A 21733-nucleotide genomic window follows, 5' to 3' on the forward strand; every position below is an offset into this window, starting at 1 on the left:
GTTGTGGCTTTGGTTGTTGTGGTTATTATTACAATTCCTTGATCCTGTAGATGAAGAGTTCCTATTCACAGTCGACCCCAGAGGTTATCCTCTTGCACAAATGTATTATTTTGTTCATTCATTTAAAAGAAAACTCTTTATTTATATAGTTTTAGCAATGTTTTGGCTGTTATGTGTGCAGTAAATGCAGGATGACTCACACTGATGCCTTTTTGTCATTCATTTATTATTCAGTCATAACTCGCTAACATAGCGAGAGACAAGTGAATGTAAAGTTTGTTTCTTAAATCACTTTCATGAGCAAAACATACAAAAAAGTAAAACATCAGATTCAATCTGTTTTGCTTTCTTTCTTTCTTTCTTTCTTTCTTTCTTTCTTTCCAATCAATGACAGATCATAGCAGCCATACTATTACAGTAATCTACCCAGTCCCGCAGTTCAGTGGCTGCGATTTCAACAGGAAGGCATTTGACAAATGTCTGTACTCTATATCAATAAAGACAGACCACATTTCCCTATGTATTTCCTGTAGCCTTGGGATGCTTCATTTAACAGATTGCTTTGTCAAATCGGTTCCCAAAAGCGCCACTAGATGTCACTACATAGTCGTGGTCATCATCATCATCGTTTGTCCCGGTTTGTCTCTGTATCCTACTGATTGCAGTGATTGAGAGAGCAAATGTCACATGATGGATACAAACCGAAGTTACACGCGGTAAACTTTTTGATTGTGGAAGACTGCTGGTCGTGCCCATAGACCGTATAAAAGGTCCTGCCTCAGTCCTCTTCTCTTGCACCAGCGTCAGCGAGCAGACACACGCACGCAAGCTGTCATACAAAAAGCTCCTCCACTGCTGTGCACACGTCAACACGAAAACGTATATCATGAGTGACAGAGAAAATAATTTTTAAAAAGGGCAATAGATCTGCACTCTTGAACTTATCTATTGGGGGCATCCATCAAGCGTGTCCTTGTTCAAATGTTCACAGTGGCTATGTCGCATAATGGGACTTTTAAATCAATGTGAAGAGCAGATGGCCATGTTATATAATATTATTGCTTCTCAGTAGAGCTGAAAGGGGGAGGGTCAGAGATTTCCCAAGCCACCCTTGATACAACGCCATGATTCACTACGCCCAAATGCTTGTTTCAACACACATTTATTCTATGCTTACTCCAGAATAGCTATTTATGTTAGACATTAATGAGAATATGCACCAAGGCTTATCAATAAGCCAGCCCAAAAAATGTAAGTTTTCTTCAAATATAAAATCTATTTATATAGAGGGGGTTTGCATTCACCCATCATCGACTTCATAGTCTCTTTTGAAAAAGATAAACAAAAACAAAAAAATCACTGCAAGGTTGCAGACAGGAAGGTTATCTTACAATAAGAGTTCATGTAGAGCTCAAGTCTGCCTCTGTTATGACTTTGATAGAGACCAATACAGTATTATACTGAATATCTGAACAATGCTTTACTTGACTTTTTATTGTATGTTAATTTCTTCACCTGATTTAACCTGAAGATAGTTTACATTTTAATGCCAAGCACACTTTGTCCATATACCATCACCACTTTCCAGGAATTTCTGTTCTCTTAGCCCCCATCTTTGACATGAATGCATATGTGTGTTTGCGTCAGTGTCTGTAGGATCCCTGTAGGTGTGGCTTCCCACAAAGTCAACACAATGAGCGTAGAGGAAGTTCGTTTCAAGAGACAATGATCGGATACAGAGACAGATCCCTCAAGGAATCTAAAATTCATTCATCTTTGTGAAATTCCAACAGCTGAAATGTGTGATCTTTTACAGCCTACATGTTGTGTATCTGCAGAGAGAGCTTGTGTTTTTCATCTATAGTTGTTCATACAGAGTCTCAGAAAAAAACAGTTTACCTCATGTTTTATCACATGTGCCATCCACACATCAAGACATCCTTTTTATGCTATTTAAACACATATACATAAAGAACATACAGTCTTTTTTTCAGTCAGGGTTACCTGTTGTAAATCAAATATGGCTGTATCTTTGTATTTCTATTTCTTTATATGTATGACATGATTTTTTCCTTTTAGAGAATGAAATCCTACATAAAAGGAGTGTATTAATCCTTAGTGTATCCATATCAAACAGTTTTAAGTAGAGATAAATGCACATTAATGCATAAATAAGAGAGAGTGAGTCAGGGACATAACATGGGAGGAGGAGGGGGGCGAAGAGGGAGAGAGGGATGTCAAATACTGGGAGACCTTACTATGTTTACAGCTCCCAGTAAGAGGAACCAGTGAAAGGATAAACACTATTTTAGCATGGCACGGTGTTCTGATTGTCACAACGTGTTTTACAATATTTGTTCATAGGTAGAGTGAGTACAAGTCACTAAGGTAGCAGCAAAAATGTACCATGTGTTGCCCTGAGGAGAGGTGACTTTTATTGTTTTGCAGAGAAAACCAGGATCCCACAGGATATATTTTTTATACACAAAATGAATATAGACCTACTTACAGTAAGGACATAGTGTATTGGTGTACCACAGGGCAACATTTTAAAGTCCATTGTAGTAGTTGTGGGCTACCAGGGAATTTCACAACATTCCTGATAGTATAACAGATAAGTAGGTTTCTCACGCACACAAACACAGTGGTGGAATGTCACTAAGTACATTTACTCAAATACTGTACTTAAGAACAAATTTGAGGTACTTGTACTTTATGTGAGTATTTCCATTTTATGCAACATTACATCTCAGGCAAACGTTGTACTTTTTACTCACTCACTACATTTTTGCGAAAGCTTGTGAAATTTTGAATTTTGAAAAATTATCCCACTTCTTCTATTTAACACCCCCACACACACACACACACACACACATTAAACTATATTTAATGTGTGTGTAATAACAACCATAAACATCTACAGCAGTAAAATGCAACATACACATTAACACAGCAGTAATACTAGTCCAGAAACATCATATATAGGCTAATAATAAAATGCTGACAAGGACCATTTTACTGCACAGTGAGTTCTTTCACTTTTGATAATTTCAGTAAATTTTGCTGACAATACTTGCATACTTTTACTTAGTAGCCTACGATTTTGAATGCAGGACTTTTAGCCTACTTGTAGTGGAGTATTTTCACAGTGTGGTATTAGTACTTTAGGATCTGAATACTTCATCCACCACTGCACACACACACACACACACACACACACACACACACACACACACACACACACACAAGGAAATTGCATTGACTGTCATTCATTTCCAGGAGAGTTACCATAACCACAACCACTAGACAGGTAACCCAATCCCTTACTATAATACACACATACACACACAGATATTGAAACGGATAATTAAGTCATTTAAAATAAACAAATCAATCTGCAAGAGACGGTTTTACACTGAACAGCTTTTAAGCTCCCAATCCTCCCATTTGTTTTAAATTGTGACGCCTATGAGGAACTCCTGCTGGATGTCAAACTCGTCCAGCCCTCTCGAAACTCACGTCTGTGGCAACTTAAGGCGTGGGCGGGGTTTTACCGGGGAGGGGCTGGGCTCCTCTGCCCCGCCCTCCTCAGGATCATAGAGGGGCCAGGAGTGGATGTTGCGATTTCTCCGACGGCTATACTCCCCGGGTAGGTTGGTAATGCAAGTGTCTTCTGTCATCCCGGTAAACCAGTTATACAAGTCGGTAAGTCCGCTCTTCTGAGAGCCGGCAGCGGAGTCACCACGGCCAAGGCACGGAGAGAGAGGCTGAAAACTCCGGTCAGCTGCTGGTAAGACGCACTTTTACTTCTTTGTAGCTACAGGTTGTATCATCAGGACCGGTCTGAATGAACCCCGAGGCAGGAGAGAGTTTACTGCACTCATTGGTGGCCAGCATGTTCAGTCCAGTTCAGCAGATGATATACCATTTGGCGTTGTACCAACCATGTAGCCTATAAAACAGCACGTTAATGCATTTCATATCTCACTTTGAACGTCACAGATGATGTTATAAAGTCCAAATCTGTTAATTATTGCAGGTAAGAACAAACTGATTCACGAAGGACCATATGTCGTCGTGCCATTATTGTTATATTGCCAGTATAATTTGTTGCCTGTTTCTTGCGTGTGTATATGTATGTGTGTGTTTGTTTGTGTGTGTGCGTGCGCGTGCGTGTGTTTGTTTGTGTTTGTGTGTGTGTGTGTGTGTGTGGTAAAAGGGTAACTTGTTTCCTGTTACCATGTCCAAAAAAACATATGTCACAATATAGACAAAAAAAGAAAGAAAAGTTGATTCTTGCTGTTACAGTTAAAGTCCCAAGCAGTAGCTACTGTTAAATTATTATTTATTAATTTCACAGTTTGAGATAGAGATGAAAAAGCATGGTCAGTTCTTCGATGAACATCTTTGAGAGTGATTTAAGGATTTCAGATCATGTGAGTCAGTCGGTTCATTTTGTCCACAGCTGAAATTAAATCTATGTTGAACTTGTACATAGTGACCTCTTCATTTGTTCTACTGACAAGGCATAACATTAATTTAGAGGGTTATACCAATACATGTCAGCTGTGATGATTAGTCACAACAACTACAACAACTTCACTCTGAATCAGTTTACACATGTGGTTAATGTCTTCCATGGCCAATGACAGTGAAGTGCAGTCGTAAAATGACAGTTTGGCATAGTATGGAATTAGAGTGTGCTAATTCTCTTTTTGTTTTGCTCTGGATGGAGACATATTCCCTGGTTGACAGCTGACTGATTGGCAGGTTATTTCCTTCAACATAGGAGGATGATGATGCTGCAGTGTCAGCTGTGTAATGGGATTTCCATGGTCATGATCTGCTCCTCTTCCACAGGCCTTCAGGTTAGGAAGAGGTGAACGGGGCCGTTGGCCTTTATAGCACCGAGCTGATCAACTCAATATTGGATTATAATGTTAGGTGCCTGCAGCTTACTGACTCTTTCCACTATTAGACCTGTACCGGGGCTTTATATAGTCATTGCATGCTAACTGTAATTTTTAGGTCACACAGCCTGATTAAAGCATAAAATACAGTGCAGAACATTGCTTGTGCCTATATTTTGAAATTCTTCCTTATCAATAGTAATGAATTATCTACATTTAAAAGGTACAATTCTGAAAAGTGCATATCAGTTTGATCAGGTCTCCAGATCAGAAAGGTAGCATGGCCTGGCCTTTTGTTACACCTTTTGTTAAACACAAACAACAAAGGCCCATTTGATATAACTATAATATGAGTATTCTCTGTACAGGTCTACATGTAAGACCCGACCCATATCATGACAGATACCATATCAAATCTGTGTTAGCATTGGCTGGAATAGAACCTGCAAGCTTTATTGTCATTTTATTAACACTTACAATGTAGTGGTTGGTGCTTTGGTGAGAAGTGTTGCTGTGACACACATAGTAATTGGCACCAAAATAAGTGGTGAATCAATAAATCCTCTCTCTCACAATATTATGACTACTGCTGTTTTGTAAGGCAATTACTTCCTTATGTACTCTCCTTAATTCTTTTCAACTAAACGACAAAATAAGTATTCATTCTTCCCTCTCGTCTTTTCACATGTGCATACACAGCCCAGCTACTTCAATCAGTGTTTCCATTTGATAAGGACAAACTAGATGGAGGTGAGTTGGGATGTTATTACGCCCATCATCAGAAAAAGCACATGCCTGCAGCTGCAGTGAAATCCTGGCAGAGCCACCGCTGTCAAATCTATCCATTACATCCCAGCTGTGGAGAGAAATCAGATGTTCACTTATTTCACCTTTCAAAACATGCAGGTACTGCTTCACTAGGCTAATGTGTCACTTAAACTACTGGAAGCCACTCTCCAAATCACATGTATTGAATATATTGCTTTGCTCTCCTAAACACAGGAACCATAGTAAACTGTTGTGGCCTACTATAAATATAGTTATAATGCCGGCTGTCCTTGAAGCCTTTTTTTTTTCACTGCGTGAGTGCTTCAGAAACACAGGAGGGCACAGGATACAGATTTGCCAAGACAATAGAGGAAGTACAATTTCACAGACAACACATTACAATAAAAAAGTGTTGCAGTTACTGTAGCTGGAACAGTGCTGAATAGGCGACACATAATTTGTGGTTCACAAGAACGTTTTTTATGGTTTACTGTCTTAGTGCGTCGTGACAACTATATTCTCATCATAAATATACTTTGATTATCCCAGTACACTGTTTATTCATGTATGCGGACACATGCGCGCGGCTGTTTGTTTTGTCAGTAAGCGCCACCATACTTGCAGACTGTGTATGTGCGTGTTTTGTATGCAAAATTTGCGTCAGTTTAGTTTCTGTGTATCTTGAACACTGCCTGTACAGTGAATGATATTTTGAACCTTGTCTATGAGGAGAAATTAATATTTTATAAAGCAAAAGATGGAGAATCAAGTACGAACCAGAACCTTGGTTTTTAACTCTGACTGTCTTGGCATCTTATATCGTCATCGTGCTGGTTTGTACTGTTTAAGACCTATGTGTACAAGCCTGTGTCAGTTTGCAGTATCCACTTTAAATTAGTTCATAAGCGTACAAATATCAACTTACAAATGATGAAGTAAAAGCAGCCCCTAGAGTCTATACTGTTCATTACTCCTCACGATATGAATGTATGGAACAGAAAAAACAATATAAAGTTGCTACAGGTACAGTATAATGACTAAAAGTTTGTCCTGAGGGTGACAATAGATCAAAGGCCATGGGGTCATTAAAATCAAGTGTTTATCTCCTTGGGAGCAGTTTCATTGCCTTGAAATTTACTTCAAGTGCTATGTCTTGTTTTCTGTTGTTTTCTGCCCTTGGCTACCCCTATACTATGAGAAAAAAAAAGGTTCCTAGAAAGGCGTTGGTGCTGATGATCAAACCGGTTTTTTACAGTACCAGGAAGTGTCTAGTCTATTCCAGTCTGAGCAGGTATACAGGTCAAAGTTTTGATATGAAAGCAGATTCCTGGAATCTGTTTTACACATTCCTTCAAACTGCACAACAAATCATAGCCAGATTTACTAATTTTAATGTACACTAGATTTTCTGACAAGGGGACAGATATGTAAGTGTTGCTTGAGAAATTGACATTTCTGTCATGCCACACCTGCTGATCTACTTTGTGAATACACTGTGGAGCCATAGTTCCTGAAAGTCAGAAGAGACTGACTGCAGAGAGTCACTGTTTCCTTGTCTATATACTGAAACTTTCAAATATGTTAGTTGCTACAGCAGACTGCTTATGCCCTGAGAATAAGGAGTTATTTTCTACCTTCAAATCAAGTATGATTTAGTATGTAAACAGTGTCATTAACATATTTTATTTGTGCTGCATATATAAAGTAAGTTAATATAAAACTGAAATACGTGACTGTGCAGTAAATCATTGAGGATATATTGTGTACTTTGTGCACTTCCAGAAGTAGGAACCAGGTTCTTAGAAACAGGACTGCTGTACTGTTCTGCTGTTGTGGTGCTCAGCTGTGTCGGTCAGTACTTTTCAGAGCGCTGGGACAGAAACATTCCTTATTAATCACCTTTGCAAAGGTGGGCCGTCGTACAACCATGCCCGAGGGGATCATCCTGCTTCACTGCTTACATTTTACCTCAACATGTCATTTGGCACGTCCTCTTTTGAATTTGAGAGGCCACTGATGGACACAAGTCGTAAATGATTCATATTCACTAGTCTGAATTTAGGCCTTAGCCTCACGACCTGACTGACTCACTTCAGATTTTTTGTATGTTGTGCCCTTTACTTAGCATTCGTTTCAACACACATAGTTGGTTGCTTTTATATGATTTTTTCAAGTGTACGTCTGTAATTTTAACTGTGATACATAAGGTTGCGATGTTAAACGTATGTACAGCTGTGCAGCAGTGAGCTAGCAAGCAAGCAGCTAAAAGTACATTCGTTTTCTATGATGACCATAAATGTGTTGGGATATACAGTATAATTAACAAACAAGACAAGGGGCCGAGTGCTCCTGAGGTAAAACTATAAAATAAAAAAAGGTTTATTTAAATGTAAAATGTACTCAGGCTGAGAATCTATATAATATACTTTAAATTTAACATTCAGACCAAAATTATGTGTGAGGGAAGAGCTTCGCATTGTTGGCCAGCACTTTCTCAGCTTAGCAGCTTATTCAGTTTGGGCTAGTGGTTACGTAAGAAGGCTATATGCAGCAGGAGGCTAATCCAGTGCCTTGACCTTAATGCCAATTATCAGATCATGGTGACGTTATTCAAATTAAGGCACCATCAAGAAGAGTTGATAACAATCCTTTACCCAAAATCTTCATGGTATTAAGGAAGTGTAACAACCTTAAAACAAGCTGCCTGCAAAGGTACTGCAAAAGTAGGAAAAATGTAATATATTTTTTAATCATGATTATTACAAAAGTTAAAATTTAATTTAGCATACCAGTAGACATGATATGACAACACATGCCTAGGCAGCCACACTGCTGAGCAGTCTGGCAGTACATTATTAATGTAGAAGTTACCTGCAGGCTTACATCGTCTTGTGAAATGCAAAGAAATTCAAAAGCAGTTGGCAAGTGAGTAGTCTTTGCAAGCTGAAACTTGTCTTTAGTATGATATAACAAAGTGTTGACATTCTTGGAAATACCACATGCACTCCTCCATTTAATTGTAGCGCCCCTATGTTTCCACCCAAGCTCACTGTTAGTGTTTTAAACATAGTGTTCAAGAAAACAGCATGGCCAATAAGCCCCTTGTGCCATGCTATGTCAGGCCTGTGGGACAGTGTAAGCATACACATGCGGGTGGGGCATGCATACTAGAAAAGCTCCAAGTCAAAATAATAAATTAGACACAAGTTAAAGAGTTTCCCTTCAAGCTATACATTTTTCAAAAATACAATCACAATATAGTCTCTGACTTGAAATTTCTGTTTGTAAATGCATTTCTTAGATGCCATTTCCTGTTACCTGTATCAGGGATTTTTTGCAGCATGTCGTTGTATTTTATCACATGCAAATAAGATGCAAATTGTGGAGCATCTCAAAAATGTTTGTTCTATCAGATGACTGCCTTGTTTTGCATCCGTTTTCCATGTTTTGGCAAAATCTTTTTTTGAGAGCCTAATGCTTTGGGGGTGTTGTAGAGAGGAGTATTTGCATATAATAAGATTTATTTACACTAAACTCTTTCATTTCACTCTTTCAACGTGAACATGTATCTGTCCATACTTCAGCATTTTTCCTGGCCTGGATGGACTAGAGCAAGTCAAGAGGTCTCTCTAGTCAGTATGTCAAATCCTCAACTGACAGCAACAATTCACTATTAGTGATCAGAAGAAAGGGAGAGAGCATGTGAGGGGAAGGGCTTTCTGCCAGCTTTTAGTTTTCACTAATGCAACATCAGCTCTCCCCCCTCCATGGGTTCAGAGAGGAAGGGTCATGCCGAGTAATAACTCAAACATCTGCACATGGCAAGTCATGCGAATGGGAGTCGGGCTGGCTCAACAGCAAGGCAAACCAGCCTCCTGCTGTGTGTGACTCTGTTGTCAAGGCAAAAGGATAACTCAGGTTATGCAATCAGTTACGCTGCATGTGCCAGCTGGTAGAGGTAGTCAGAAACAGAGAGGATGTTTTTTAATCCTTAGTGAAACAGCATACATTGTCTGTAGAAGATTTTTCTTTCTTTTAGTTCATCACATTTAGGATTCTGTAGACTTTGCGTCATTTTGACACTTATCATGTCTATTTAGGACATGGGTGTTCAATTCAAAATAATTCAGTTCAATTCAATTTTATTTATATAGCACCAATTCATAGCAGAAGTTAGTAATAGTTATCTCATTGCACTTTTCCTATAGAGCAGGTCTAGACCATACTCTTTATAATATTATTTACAGAGACCCAACAATCCCACCATGAGCAAGCACTTGGCGACAGTGACAAGGAAAAACTTCCTTTAAGAGGCAGAGACATCAGGCAGAACTAGACTCAGGGTGGGCGGCCATCCGCCGCTGCCGGTTGGGTTACAATGCAAATTTCACCTAGAATTTTAAAATAATAATAATGTAATGGCAGTGGTAATATTAATATTAATAAAGTAATAATAATAGGAATGATAGTGATAGGAATAATAATGATAATAATAGTAATAAGACTAATAATAACAATTGTAGTAGCAGTTCTATAAGTTAAGCTGAATTCAGTAATGTTCTCAAGCAAATTGCTTTTAAATTATATTCCGTATCATTGCTGATGTTTTCTAAGCATACATTACTCTTTACCTCAGCAGTAATGTATCCAGTATTTCATCATGGGTTTTTTCTCTACTAATTCCAGTTCACCTGTGGATGATGTCCTTTTTTTGCATTGTCTCTTCCTAAGTATGTCTTCAAGAGCTTTAAATCAATTTTAGTATTACACGTATGACTTCATTCTCAAGCAGGGAGTGTGGCAATAAGAAAACATCTCAGTTACTACCTTTCCCATGAAAGCATTTGGTGACTCTATATAAGACATGCTGTTATGCTGTTGTGTTGGACAGCATCAAACATTGTGGGTCATGTGATTTGTCAAGAGCACAGATCAGACAGTTCCCCCATACTCACCTTTCTTTTATTTATTTTTTTTGTCTCCACTCAACAGCCGAGGCTTTGTGGTGCCATGATGAAGAAAGTCCTGGAAGCTGTCCTGCTGTTGTTGCTGCTATTCTTCATGCCGCATGCAAAGGGAATGCGTAAGTGTTTGAATGCATCCAGACTTGAAACACAGTCTCAGTATCTTCTCAGTTTCTGGCAATGAGTTAAGACATCTGAGAGGTGTCTGGTAGTTGGCAGGCTGTTGACACAGGAGCCAGAGTTGCACACTTAATAGGTGATAAGTAATAGTGTCGTTTATCAGTGGACATTTTTATGGTATATTACACATCATTCATAACTCACATCTGTTGTTCTCTATATTTGTTACATAATGCACACTGTTTAGTATGTAATGTAGTATTTGCTTTAATTTCCTCTCTTTCCTGTCCGTCTTTAGGCTACAGCCCGCCAGGGAAGCCCGCACTGACCAGATGTCGTTCTCCCGAAAAAGAGACCTTCACCTGCTGGTGGGAGCCAGGCTCTGATGGGGGTCTGCCCACCACCCATGCCCTGTACTATCGCAAAGAAAAGCGAGTGGCTTCCAGTTTCATGCATTTACACATTCACTTAATTTTGTATTTTGTATGACCTTACTGATTGATGTGCACAGCGAGAAACAAGGATGGATTGTTAGCAGTTACCAGTCTGTTCATTACCAAGAGAGAGGTCTAATGTAGGTGGTTTGATTTCGTCAAGGCCGAGGAGCTCCGCAGTAAGGGTCAGCAAAGATGAGGACATCACGTCAACATATATGTCAGAGGAAGAAGAATAGAGCTTACCATCAGTACAGCAATTGCAGCAAACACTATTGGACGTCTTTACATTCTCAAGGTCAGCACAGTTGTCAGTGAGCGGCCTACCTGGTGGTTGGCAGCATTGAGGGCACCAGACAGGTATAAGAGGATAAAGATTGCAGAGAGTTATGTGGCTCTGGTTGTGCCCGTGGCTATGGGTTTTAAAATTGTGCAAGGTTGATAAGTAACAGACACAGATGCAGAGAAGGAGAGGAGGGTCTGGAACATTTTTGTTCACCTACAAAGCTTCATTCACTCAATTAGCAAGGTTGCATGTAGTCAAGGAGGCTGACAGCAATGGAGGTGAGGGTGGCAGAGCAGATACAAACTCTTGACATACAAAGTGTGTGGAAACAGAGAGGACAAGGTTAGTGCTGGGGAAAATGTTAAAGGCGTTTTGTCTTATATATAACATATACTTTAAATAAGATATAATGCATGCATTATAGGAGGAGTTCAACATTTTGGGAAATACGCTTATTTGCTTTCTTGCAGAGTTAGATGAGGAGATCAATACCACTCTCATGTCTGTCTGTTAATTATGAAGCTACAGCCAGCAGTCCGTTAGCTTAGCTTAGCATATTTGTCCCACTGTCTGTTGCCTTCCATTCTGCATTCAGTTTCATTTCACTTTTTTATTCCCAACAGAAGAATGTAACCATGTGCAGCCGCACAACAAATTCACTTTAATTAAAATGCAAGTGCTGTCCATGATACAATGTGAGTCAAAGCAGCAGTATGTCTGGGAACTTTTTTCCCAAACTTTCTGTTAAATGAAGCCATTGTGAAATTTTTTGTCATTGCCTACACCTGTCTTTGGCCTGGGGAGGTCATACGGTACCACACACCATCCTCCGAGTAGTCGCCAGCTGCTTCCTTTTCACTTCACAGCAAGAACCTTCACCGCTGAGTGAGCGTAACGCATGTGGAAGCTCACACCATCTTTCAGTGAACTGAACTACCCCCTACTGAACAGGTCCTCTAACCAATCAGCACCACAGCGCAGCAGGTGCTGGTTGGTTTCTAAACATAAACACTCCCAGTTGTGTTAATTAAAGGACCCAGGTCTACTGGGATTTGAACGCAAGTGTCTGCGGCAGTGGTCAAGCGCTCATACACAACACGTCAGCAGTTATTTTCGATGTTTTCTTGAAAACAAAACATCCTAGAGATGAGGCAAACCTGCAGTAGGAAAGACTGTTGTTGTTGTTTTTTTATTTTGTTTTTTTAGATTTTTTTAGTCATTTCTGCTTTATTAGATAGTCACAGTAGAGAGAGACAGGGAGGGAGAGAGAGAGAGAGAGAGAGGGGATGACATGCAGCAAAGAAGCGGGGCCGCTGCGATAAAGACTCAGCCTAGATACATGGTATGCTCTTTACCAGGTGAGCTACCAAGGCGCCCCGGAAAGACAGTTGTGTAGGAGCTTCTGACAGTGACAAGAAAATGTTACAGAAGGTGCCGACGTAACAGGACAGTATAAAATTAGTACAGATAACAAAAGGGCTAATTGAGAATGTAGGAAATAGGAAAGAAATTACACAGCCTATTATCCACTCACATCTTTAATTGTTGTTAATGGCTCAGAACTTTTTCTTCCTGTTATGTCTGCAATTCAGAAAAACATAGCCCCCATTTAGCCTATCTTGCAATCACTCTCTCTTCTTGTCTGTATCATCTTGTCCAACACACACATATACACAGTTTCAGAATGCATGCTGTTCTTCAGAAATGTAGTGTAGTACAGTGCAAATGCACACATGCGATTACATGCTGTTCCTCCTCCTATCTTGCAGCTCTGAGACAGCGCGCGAGTGTCCAGACTACCACACAGCTGGAGAGAACTCCTGCTTCTTTAACAAGAACGACACGTCCATCTGGGTCAATTACAACATCACTGTGGTGGCCACCAACGCACTGGGCAGCACCTTCTCCGACCCTGTGGATATAGATGTGGTATACATAGGTAATGCAATGCATGCTACTTTTTTCTTGTGGTTTAGCGTGATGTTCGAGGCACAATTTCCCCATGAGGACCAAAAAAAGTGTATTTTAACGCACATTCACATAGCTGCTCAATGGCACACTGGGTTACACTGGGGCTAATGCTCTCTGATTGTACTTACCCTCCCTGTAACTGCACACTGAAGGTCACCATTTTAAAGCAGTGAAATAGAAAAATATATTTTGTCAGCCTGCTGAATAAAGGTTGATTATGATCAACCAAATGTGAGAGAAATTGAGTAAAGCAAAGGATATTTTTCTTATTGTCTACAAATCCCATGAAAAGACCAAAACCAACAATGAACTTATCCAACTAACAAGTATTGCCTGTCTATCCCAAGCCTAATATAGTCTATTCCTCTGTGCCATAGACCTCAATTGTTGTCTAAAAACTATTAAAAACACATAAAAGTGCCACACTGTTGCACTGGCTGACATGTTCCTTCATTAGGATCACCACAGATCACACTGAAGTTTATTTTGGGTCAATCCCACATACACCATCCTGCTGTCGGAAATACTCACTAGAGCACCAAATACATATTAATCCGTGGATGAAAATAGTCCCCGACAACTGCATTATTCTCTCCTCTTTGAGTGATGTTTTTTTTTAAGTCTACAGTGCCCTGCTGTTTTAGGGAATTACTTAGCCTTTTTTTTTTTTAATAAAAAAAATGTCTTTGTGACCCGTTTTAAAAGTAGGATCAAATGGGGCTTGGGTATGAAAGCCGCAGACATGGTAGGGAAGTTTGAAAGTATTGAAAGATGAACTAACACGCTGCTGGTTTTGGACTTTTCATGGGATTTGTTGACAAGAAAAATGGAGAATAATTCCAGCCTTTTCCTTCCATCTGACATCTTATTAAATAAATACTGTGCATATGTACTTCATTATGTAACATATAAATATTGTATGGAATTAGTCCCATCCTGTCTTGTTGCTAAATACAAAAGCATGCTGTTTTGTTCATGAAATATCCAACCCATATAGCCCTTGAGGCTGCTTATCTGAAAGCGCTCCTCTTCCACTTGTCTCCAATCAGTCCTGTCTTACCTCACAATTGTCAACTATGTGTCTCCAAGAAGATAACTTAAAGCCTAAACATAAACAATGTGCTGCTCCTGACCTTTGAGTTGAAGTCTCTGTTTTACGATGATGACCTTGTTCTATTGTCTCCTAATATGTAGAAAACTAATGTCATGATTTTTCAAAAACGTCCTAGATATCAGGAGAACAAATACCAGTTTACCATTAATAATCATATCATTGAACATAGTATGAGTTATACCTACCTTGGTATAACCATAACAGCATCAGGGAGTTTCAACATGGCAGTGAATGCTTGAAGAGCTCTAAATGCAATTGAGAGAAAATTTTATAATTTTAAAATTCCAATTAAAATCTGGCTTAAAATATTAGATTGTGTCATCCAGCCCATTGTGCTGTATGGTAGTGAAGTATGGGGTCCACTCAGTCATCGTAGCTATACCCACTGGGACAAACATCCAACAGACTCTTTACATACAGAATTCTGCAGATACATTTTACATGTACACAGAAAAACACCAACAAATGCATGTTGAGCAGAATTACGCACAGATAATTACATTAACATTCAAAAGAGAGCGCTCACATTAATCCAGCCCCCAAGACACCCTCCATTCCAAAGCCCTCCAAACCCAAGAGCTGAGCCCAGAAAAGAGTCCCCTATGTCAGTTGGTGCTGAGACTAACTACCCCCCTCAGACACACTCACAACAGCACTGCTTTCCAAACATCAATCAGAGTAAACCAAATTATAACGTAATGTAAAGAAACCTACTTGGAATATTGGAAAGAAGAAACTAAAAGTCAAAGTAGATCAGAATGTTATCTGGCCCTAAAAAGAGATTATGAAGTGGCAGAATATCTCTCCACTGTCAGAGATAGAAAGCAGAGACAGATCCTAACCAAGTACAGGCTCAGTGACCACAAACTGGCAATCGAAAAAGGAAGACACAAAAAATCCTGGCAACCAAAAGAAAACAGAATATGATCACTGTTCGACAGCTGAGGTTGAGACAGAGATGCACTTGCACTTACAATGTAAAACATTCAATGAAATAAGGAACATTTACTTTAACAAGTTCAGCTCTGTAATCTCAGATTTCAATCATTCTCCCAGGAGAAGGAGACAGGGCATATCTTGCTGCGCAATATGTAACAACATGCCACAACCTGAGGGACAGTGAATGACCTAGACACAAACAGCACAAGCACACACACACACACACACACACACACACACACACACACACACACACACACACACACACACACACAAATACATGCATAGGATGTACTGTATATATATAATTACTATATCTAAATATCTTAATGTTGTGTTAATGTTCATGTTACTCTTATTGTGTGCTGTCCAAATCAATCAATCAATCAAATTATTTGTATAGCACCTTTCATACAGATTAATGCAGTTCAGTTGAGAACATCAAAATATAATTTGTCCAAATATATATAGATTTTTTTATCTAGTTTTTATTTCACTCTATTTCGGTCTTATAGTTCTGTCTTATCAGTCATCTTGTCTGCTTGTCAGGCATCTGTGAAGCACTACACAGATTTTGATGCTTTGGCAACATTGTTTTTGAAACTTTCATGCCAATAAAGCCCTTTGAATTAAATTGAATTGAAAAAACATTTATCTCAACCACATCGTCACACATGCTTCAACAAATATTTGGAAAGTCACTCCTGCAATGACAGTGCTCATCCGCTGGAGGTGTGCATTTGTTTACTATTACACAGAGCAAGAGACATGGACACACTCCTGTCTATCAGGATTACTGCCGCAGTGGTTTGGCCTGATGCCTTATAGAGCCATAGTGGGCTCCTATTGTGTTACTGTGTATTATTATCCACTAACTTATTTTTCTCTTCCTTCCTCCCAGTCACACACACAAAACACACCATGTCTCATTCACATTTTCTCTTTCCCTCTCCAGTCATGCCTAATCCTCCAGAGAACGTAACAGTGACTGTAATGGAGGACAAGGACTGGCCCTTCCTCCGGGTGTCATGGGAACCGCCACATAAGGCTGACACCCGCTCCGGTTGGATCACTCTCATCTACGAGCTCCGCGTCAAGTTGGAGGAGGAAAATGACTGGGAGGTACATAACTCGTTACTCGTGCAAGGGAGTGGCCTGGTGGTTAAAATGTTTGTCTTTCAAATGTAAGTTCAAGCCTCATGTTAGGGAACTAGTCATTGAACTGGACACTGAATAACCCCTGGGGTGCTGTTCTACAGTTGACTTTAACCTCTGACTTCTAAGTGGATATTAGGATAGTACATTTTCACCAGGGGATGTTTATGATTAATTCCCTCATAAAATCAAATAAATACCTATTTTATATACCAAATTACACAGATTTTATAATCTATATGTTGACAACTTGAAGGACTGACTGGACTGTGCATAACTGCTCATGTTGTATCAATTGTGTGTGTTGTATTTCCAGATGCACCTTGCAGGCCAGCAGAAGATGTTTAACATTTTCAGCCTGCGGTCAGGTGGTAGATACCTTTTTCAGGTGCGCTGTAAGCCCGATCATGGCTTTTGGAGTGAATGGAGTTCCACTTCCTACATCAAAGTTCCTGACTGTAAGACATCTACCAACATCTTATCCACCGTACACTACACAGTACATATATAATCAGAATCAGAAATACTTTATTGATCCCCAAGGGGAAACTCTTTAAACATAACAAGATATAATGCATTCATTAAAAAAATAGTTTGACATTTTGGGAAATACGCTGATTCGCTTTCTTGCCGAGCATTTAATGAAAAGATCAATACCACTCTCATATCTGTTTGTTAAATATGAAGCTACAGCGGAGACGCTTAGCTTAGCTTAGCATAACGACTGGAAACTCTGTGAAACAGTTAGCCTGGCTCTGTCCAAAGGTAAAAAAACTGAATACCAGCACCTCTTTAACACATTATATCTGGTTTGTTTAACCCGTAAAATAACTGAAGTGTAAAAACATCAAGTTGGAATTTCATTTATACTCATGTGCTGGAACTATTTATTGGCTGGCAGCAGTGATTTCCTGTAGTTCCCCAGTAAAACCACAACTTGTTATCTTTACACTTTGTTTTTTGTACAAATTAAACAAATGGGATATAATGTGTTTATTGGTGAGCTTTAGAGGTGCTGGTAGGTGGATTTTTTTTTACCTTCGGACAGAACCAGATTAGCTGTTCCCTCTGTTTCCAGTCTTTATGCTAAGCTAAACTAACTATATCCTGACTCCAGTCCCATATTGAACAGACAGATATGAGAGTGGTATCTCAGAAAAATCTGTATATTCTGTAAATTCTGGCAAATAACGGTATTTGCCAGAATGTGAATTATTGATTTAACTAATGGTAATGGGATGAAGGCAGGATGTAATTATGAATTAAATTACTTTTATATCCTATAATAATCAACATAGGAAGAAATAGATAAGACAGTACAAGGTTGTATGTTGTGTTGAAGCACTCACGTTGTTATGTTGTGTCTTAAAGATTTCCATCGAGAGAGGTCAATGTGGATCCTCATTACGGTCTTTTCTGCCTTCATCTTCCTCATCCTCACATGGTTGCTACACATGAACAGCCACAGGTAAAACAATGATCATGAATTTCTTATGAAATTTGTTCGGTCAAATGTTGACTTTTATTTTTGATTGTAATATGAATACATGTTTCATGTTATATGCTACAGAGGCCCAAATCAGCTGTGATTTTCACACTTACCTCAAGATCACAATGGAATCATTAGATTATTTTAAGATATCAAACTAGTTTCTTTGTGATCATGACTTAACTATTCCATTACTCAAATTAAAAAAAAGGTACTATATATATATATATAATATATATATATAAATATTTCTTTTTAAGCATATTATTCAGGGATAGCAATTTAATTATTTTATTATTATTATCATTGCTTTGTTGTGATAAGCACAGAAAGATCTAATTCACATTTATGAATTTTGATTAGTTAGAAGGAGTAAAGTCTGACTACAACTTTATTGTCATTGAAATTATGAATTTACAGAGTATAGATAGTTGGAATATGATAATTATATGATAATATAAGTATATAATTAAGAAAGACAATGTCTGTTATTTCAAGATTTTAACTAGCCAAAATGTTATTGTAATTTGCTACAGTTATTATTGATTGTATTCATTTCTTATTGATGCCAACTGAATTATCATTTTGTTATTGCAAAATAATGAAAAACATACAATTTAATATCCTGAGACAATGTGGTACTTAAGTTGTGATGATAAAATATAAGGGCTTATATAACCGCTGCCACTCTGGGCTTTTATAGTATATAGCAAGAGAAATATGATTGATTGATTTTTATTATCATCTCATATTTATTGATTTCCATCTGCTGCTCACAAGCCCTGACATAGATCTCTTTTTTTCTCATGTCTGAAGTCTGAAGCATTGTATTCTGCCACCAGTCCCCGGTCCTAAAATCAAAGGTTTTGATAAGCAGCTTCTTAAGGTAAAGAAGCAACATATGGAGCAATGTTTTGATTTATACAATAATTCTCCTAATCATTTTTAAATAAGAAAAAGGACTTCTGACTGACTGTGTCACTACTTTTCTGTAACTGAATTTTCCTCTTTATATGTAGAATGGCAACTCTAAGGAGGTCTTCAGTGCACTGGTAGTGTCTGATTTCCCCCCAACCACATCATCTAACTACGAGGACTTGCTGGTGGAGTACTTAGAGGTGTATGTCCCAGAGGAGCAGGAGCTGATGCTGGAGGAAAGCAAGGATCTACATGATAGTTGCCTCAAATCTGAGAGCTCCACATCTGACAGCGACTCTGGCCGGGGCAGCTGCGACAGCCACGTTCTGCTGATGGATAAGTGTGGAGAGGCAAAAGAAGAAGAGAGGCGAACAGATCAGGAAAGCAGTCGAATGGGGACAGAGGTACAGAGGCACCAGAAGGACTGGGAGGAGGAGGAAGTGTTGACCTATACTCATGAAGACATGGTTAGCCCTGACATGTCCAGTGGGAGGGTGAAAACCTGGCCTTCTGTGTTTTCTCCACTGCCCCAGTACAGCTCAAGCCCACAGGACCAAAGGAGCTCACTTGAGATGGCCAAACAGCACTGTCTGTCCGACAGCCTGCTCCCCCCAGGCTCCACGTCCTCCTACCTCGCCCAGCCTGGCCACAGCACCAAGGAAGCTCTCGGACTGAGCTACTGGGAGTTCTGCTTGAGCAACAAGCAACCTCACCTGCTTCATCCCCAACTGCAGGCCCTTCGCCAACTCCAGACCCACAGCGATGTCAACATCACCAGCATCGGCCACAAACAGGCACCTGCTGGCCTGCAGTCGCCCGCTCTCCAGCCCACTGAGTATGTTGAAGTCCAGAGGGTCAACGAGGAGGATATGGTGCTTCTCCAGCCTGTTGTGTCAGGCCGTGTCCGCATCGAAAGCTGCCCCCAAATGTCCCAGGGGGAGTACTACAGCAAGGTGAAGGGGGTGGACAGCGACAACATGCTGCTGCTCCAGAGAGAGGTGATGGAAGGAGAAAGGTGCCCTTGTGAGGACCTGGAGACGAATGGAGTGACAGAGAACTGCTACAGATCGTCCACTGTTACCACTACACAGAAGCCTACAGCCTGCAGTTACACTGCCATGCCGGTCCAGGACGAAATGGTCCTCGCAGTGAATGGTTATGTTGACACTACCGCCATGTTCACACTGCCAACTTACTAGGAGACCCATAAGCCCAACTGGCAGGTGTGGGACATTGCAAGACCTGTTTAAGCCTGGGACTGAGACAAAACACAAAACAAACATTAACCACTGGATGACTCCTTGAAAAATAGTTGCAAAGACAATATTTTGCTGTCACAGAATTATTATTTATTTTTCTTCTCACGTAAGTGACGTCGTTTCACTGTTTTTCTTTGCACTGCAGTGACACTCTCTGATTTTGAGAATCCAAAAGAATTTGATTGAATGATCTGAATTTTAATCTTCATTCAGCTTTAAAAAGAATATGATTGATTGTATAAATGATGTGGTTCTATATGCTGTCTTTATTATTAGTTACTGTATATGTCTGTCATAAATATTTTTATCTGTCACAAGCATATGTTTCATGACACACTTTTTTAATATCTTTCATGAAATATATAGATCTATATTGTATACTGGTGTAATGTGAGTATCTGTTAAAATTATTTGTGTAAAATCGAAACTGCAGAAAGCTCAAACATCACATTTTGTATGCATTTTTTCTCTGCTCCCTGTAGAACACTACATCTATGTATGTATATATATATATATATATATATATATATATATATATATATATATATATATATATATATATATATATATATATATATGACATTTTGTGTCAAAAAGAAGAAAACTGAAAAAGTGGGAATGTATTGTTCTATTTATCATTCAGAGACTATTTTGTGTATATACATTTATTACTGCTTTGATTGATTAAGTGGTAAATTAAAAAAGGTTATTTCTACAAAGATGTTTAGTTTTTTGGATGGGAAAACAGTGTCATGATACTTGGTTGGTCATGTAAAACATAATCCTTAAGTGAATCCGTCACTGTTGTTTAACAGTGATAAATTGCTGTGTTTTACCTTTTTGTTCTTTTGCACATATACATATAGCTCTATAAACAGTCAGCCACCCATATACTACATGCAATTTGAAACAGCAAACAAATCTTTTTGGAAAGCTTGCCATAAAAATCATGCTTATAATAAATTCAGATTATACAGTCATGGGATGTTGATTTTTATTTTGTGTCTACTAGTAAATTGATAATTACATGCCTGTTATTATTACAATTGTGTAATTATCAATAAAGAGGCAAAAAGCATGCTGACCTGTAATTGATCAATAACCTCTGAATCTACAGACACCCACTGTTCCTCTACTGTGGCAAAAAACAAAACAAACCAAAATACAAATTTTCTTCTTCCAGATATCATAAATGATATCACTCAAAAAAAAAATACAGAAAGTAAATTGGGTGTTAATTGTGCCTTATAAAGTGAATCTTTATGAATGCATGGCTTGAAAGAGATTAAATCAGCTGTGTATTTTTGTTGTTTCTATTTTGAATAACCAGGGAGAGCTAAGAATGATTTAGAAATGATACTTTCAATATTTGTCAGTGAATTAAACGTTGTTCTCTTTTGTTTATG

General features: G+C 38.9%; 1 protein-coding gene across 1 annotated transcript; it reads left to right on the top strand.

Moving 5' to 3' along the window:
• The first annotated feature begins 3600 nt into the window (after positions 1–3600).
• On the top strand, positions 3601–21307 carry prlra (prolactin receptor a). The gene is made up of 9 exons (XM_044173608.1): positions 3601–3790; positions 10671–10761; positions 11061–11193; positions 13252–13421; positions 16462–16628; positions 16978–17119; positions 18033–18129; positions 18967–19036; positions 19170–21307. Exons 2-9 carry the CDS (start codon positions 10689–10691, stop codon positions 20265–20267), a joined length of 1950 nt encoding a protein of 649 aa, XP_044029543.1. The 5' UTR covers positions 3601–3790; positions 10671–10688; the 3' UTR covers positions 20268–21307.
• Positions 21308–21733: the final 426 nt, after the last annotated feature.

This window comes from Siniperca chuatsi, linkage group LG18 (genome assembly GCF_020085105.1).
Source record: "Siniperca chuatsi isolate FFG_IHB_CAS linkage group LG18, ASM2008510v1, whole genome shotgun sequence".
Lineage (NCBI taxonomy): Eukaryota > Metazoa > Chordata > Actinopteri > Centrarchiformes > Sinipercidae > Siniperca > Siniperca chuatsi.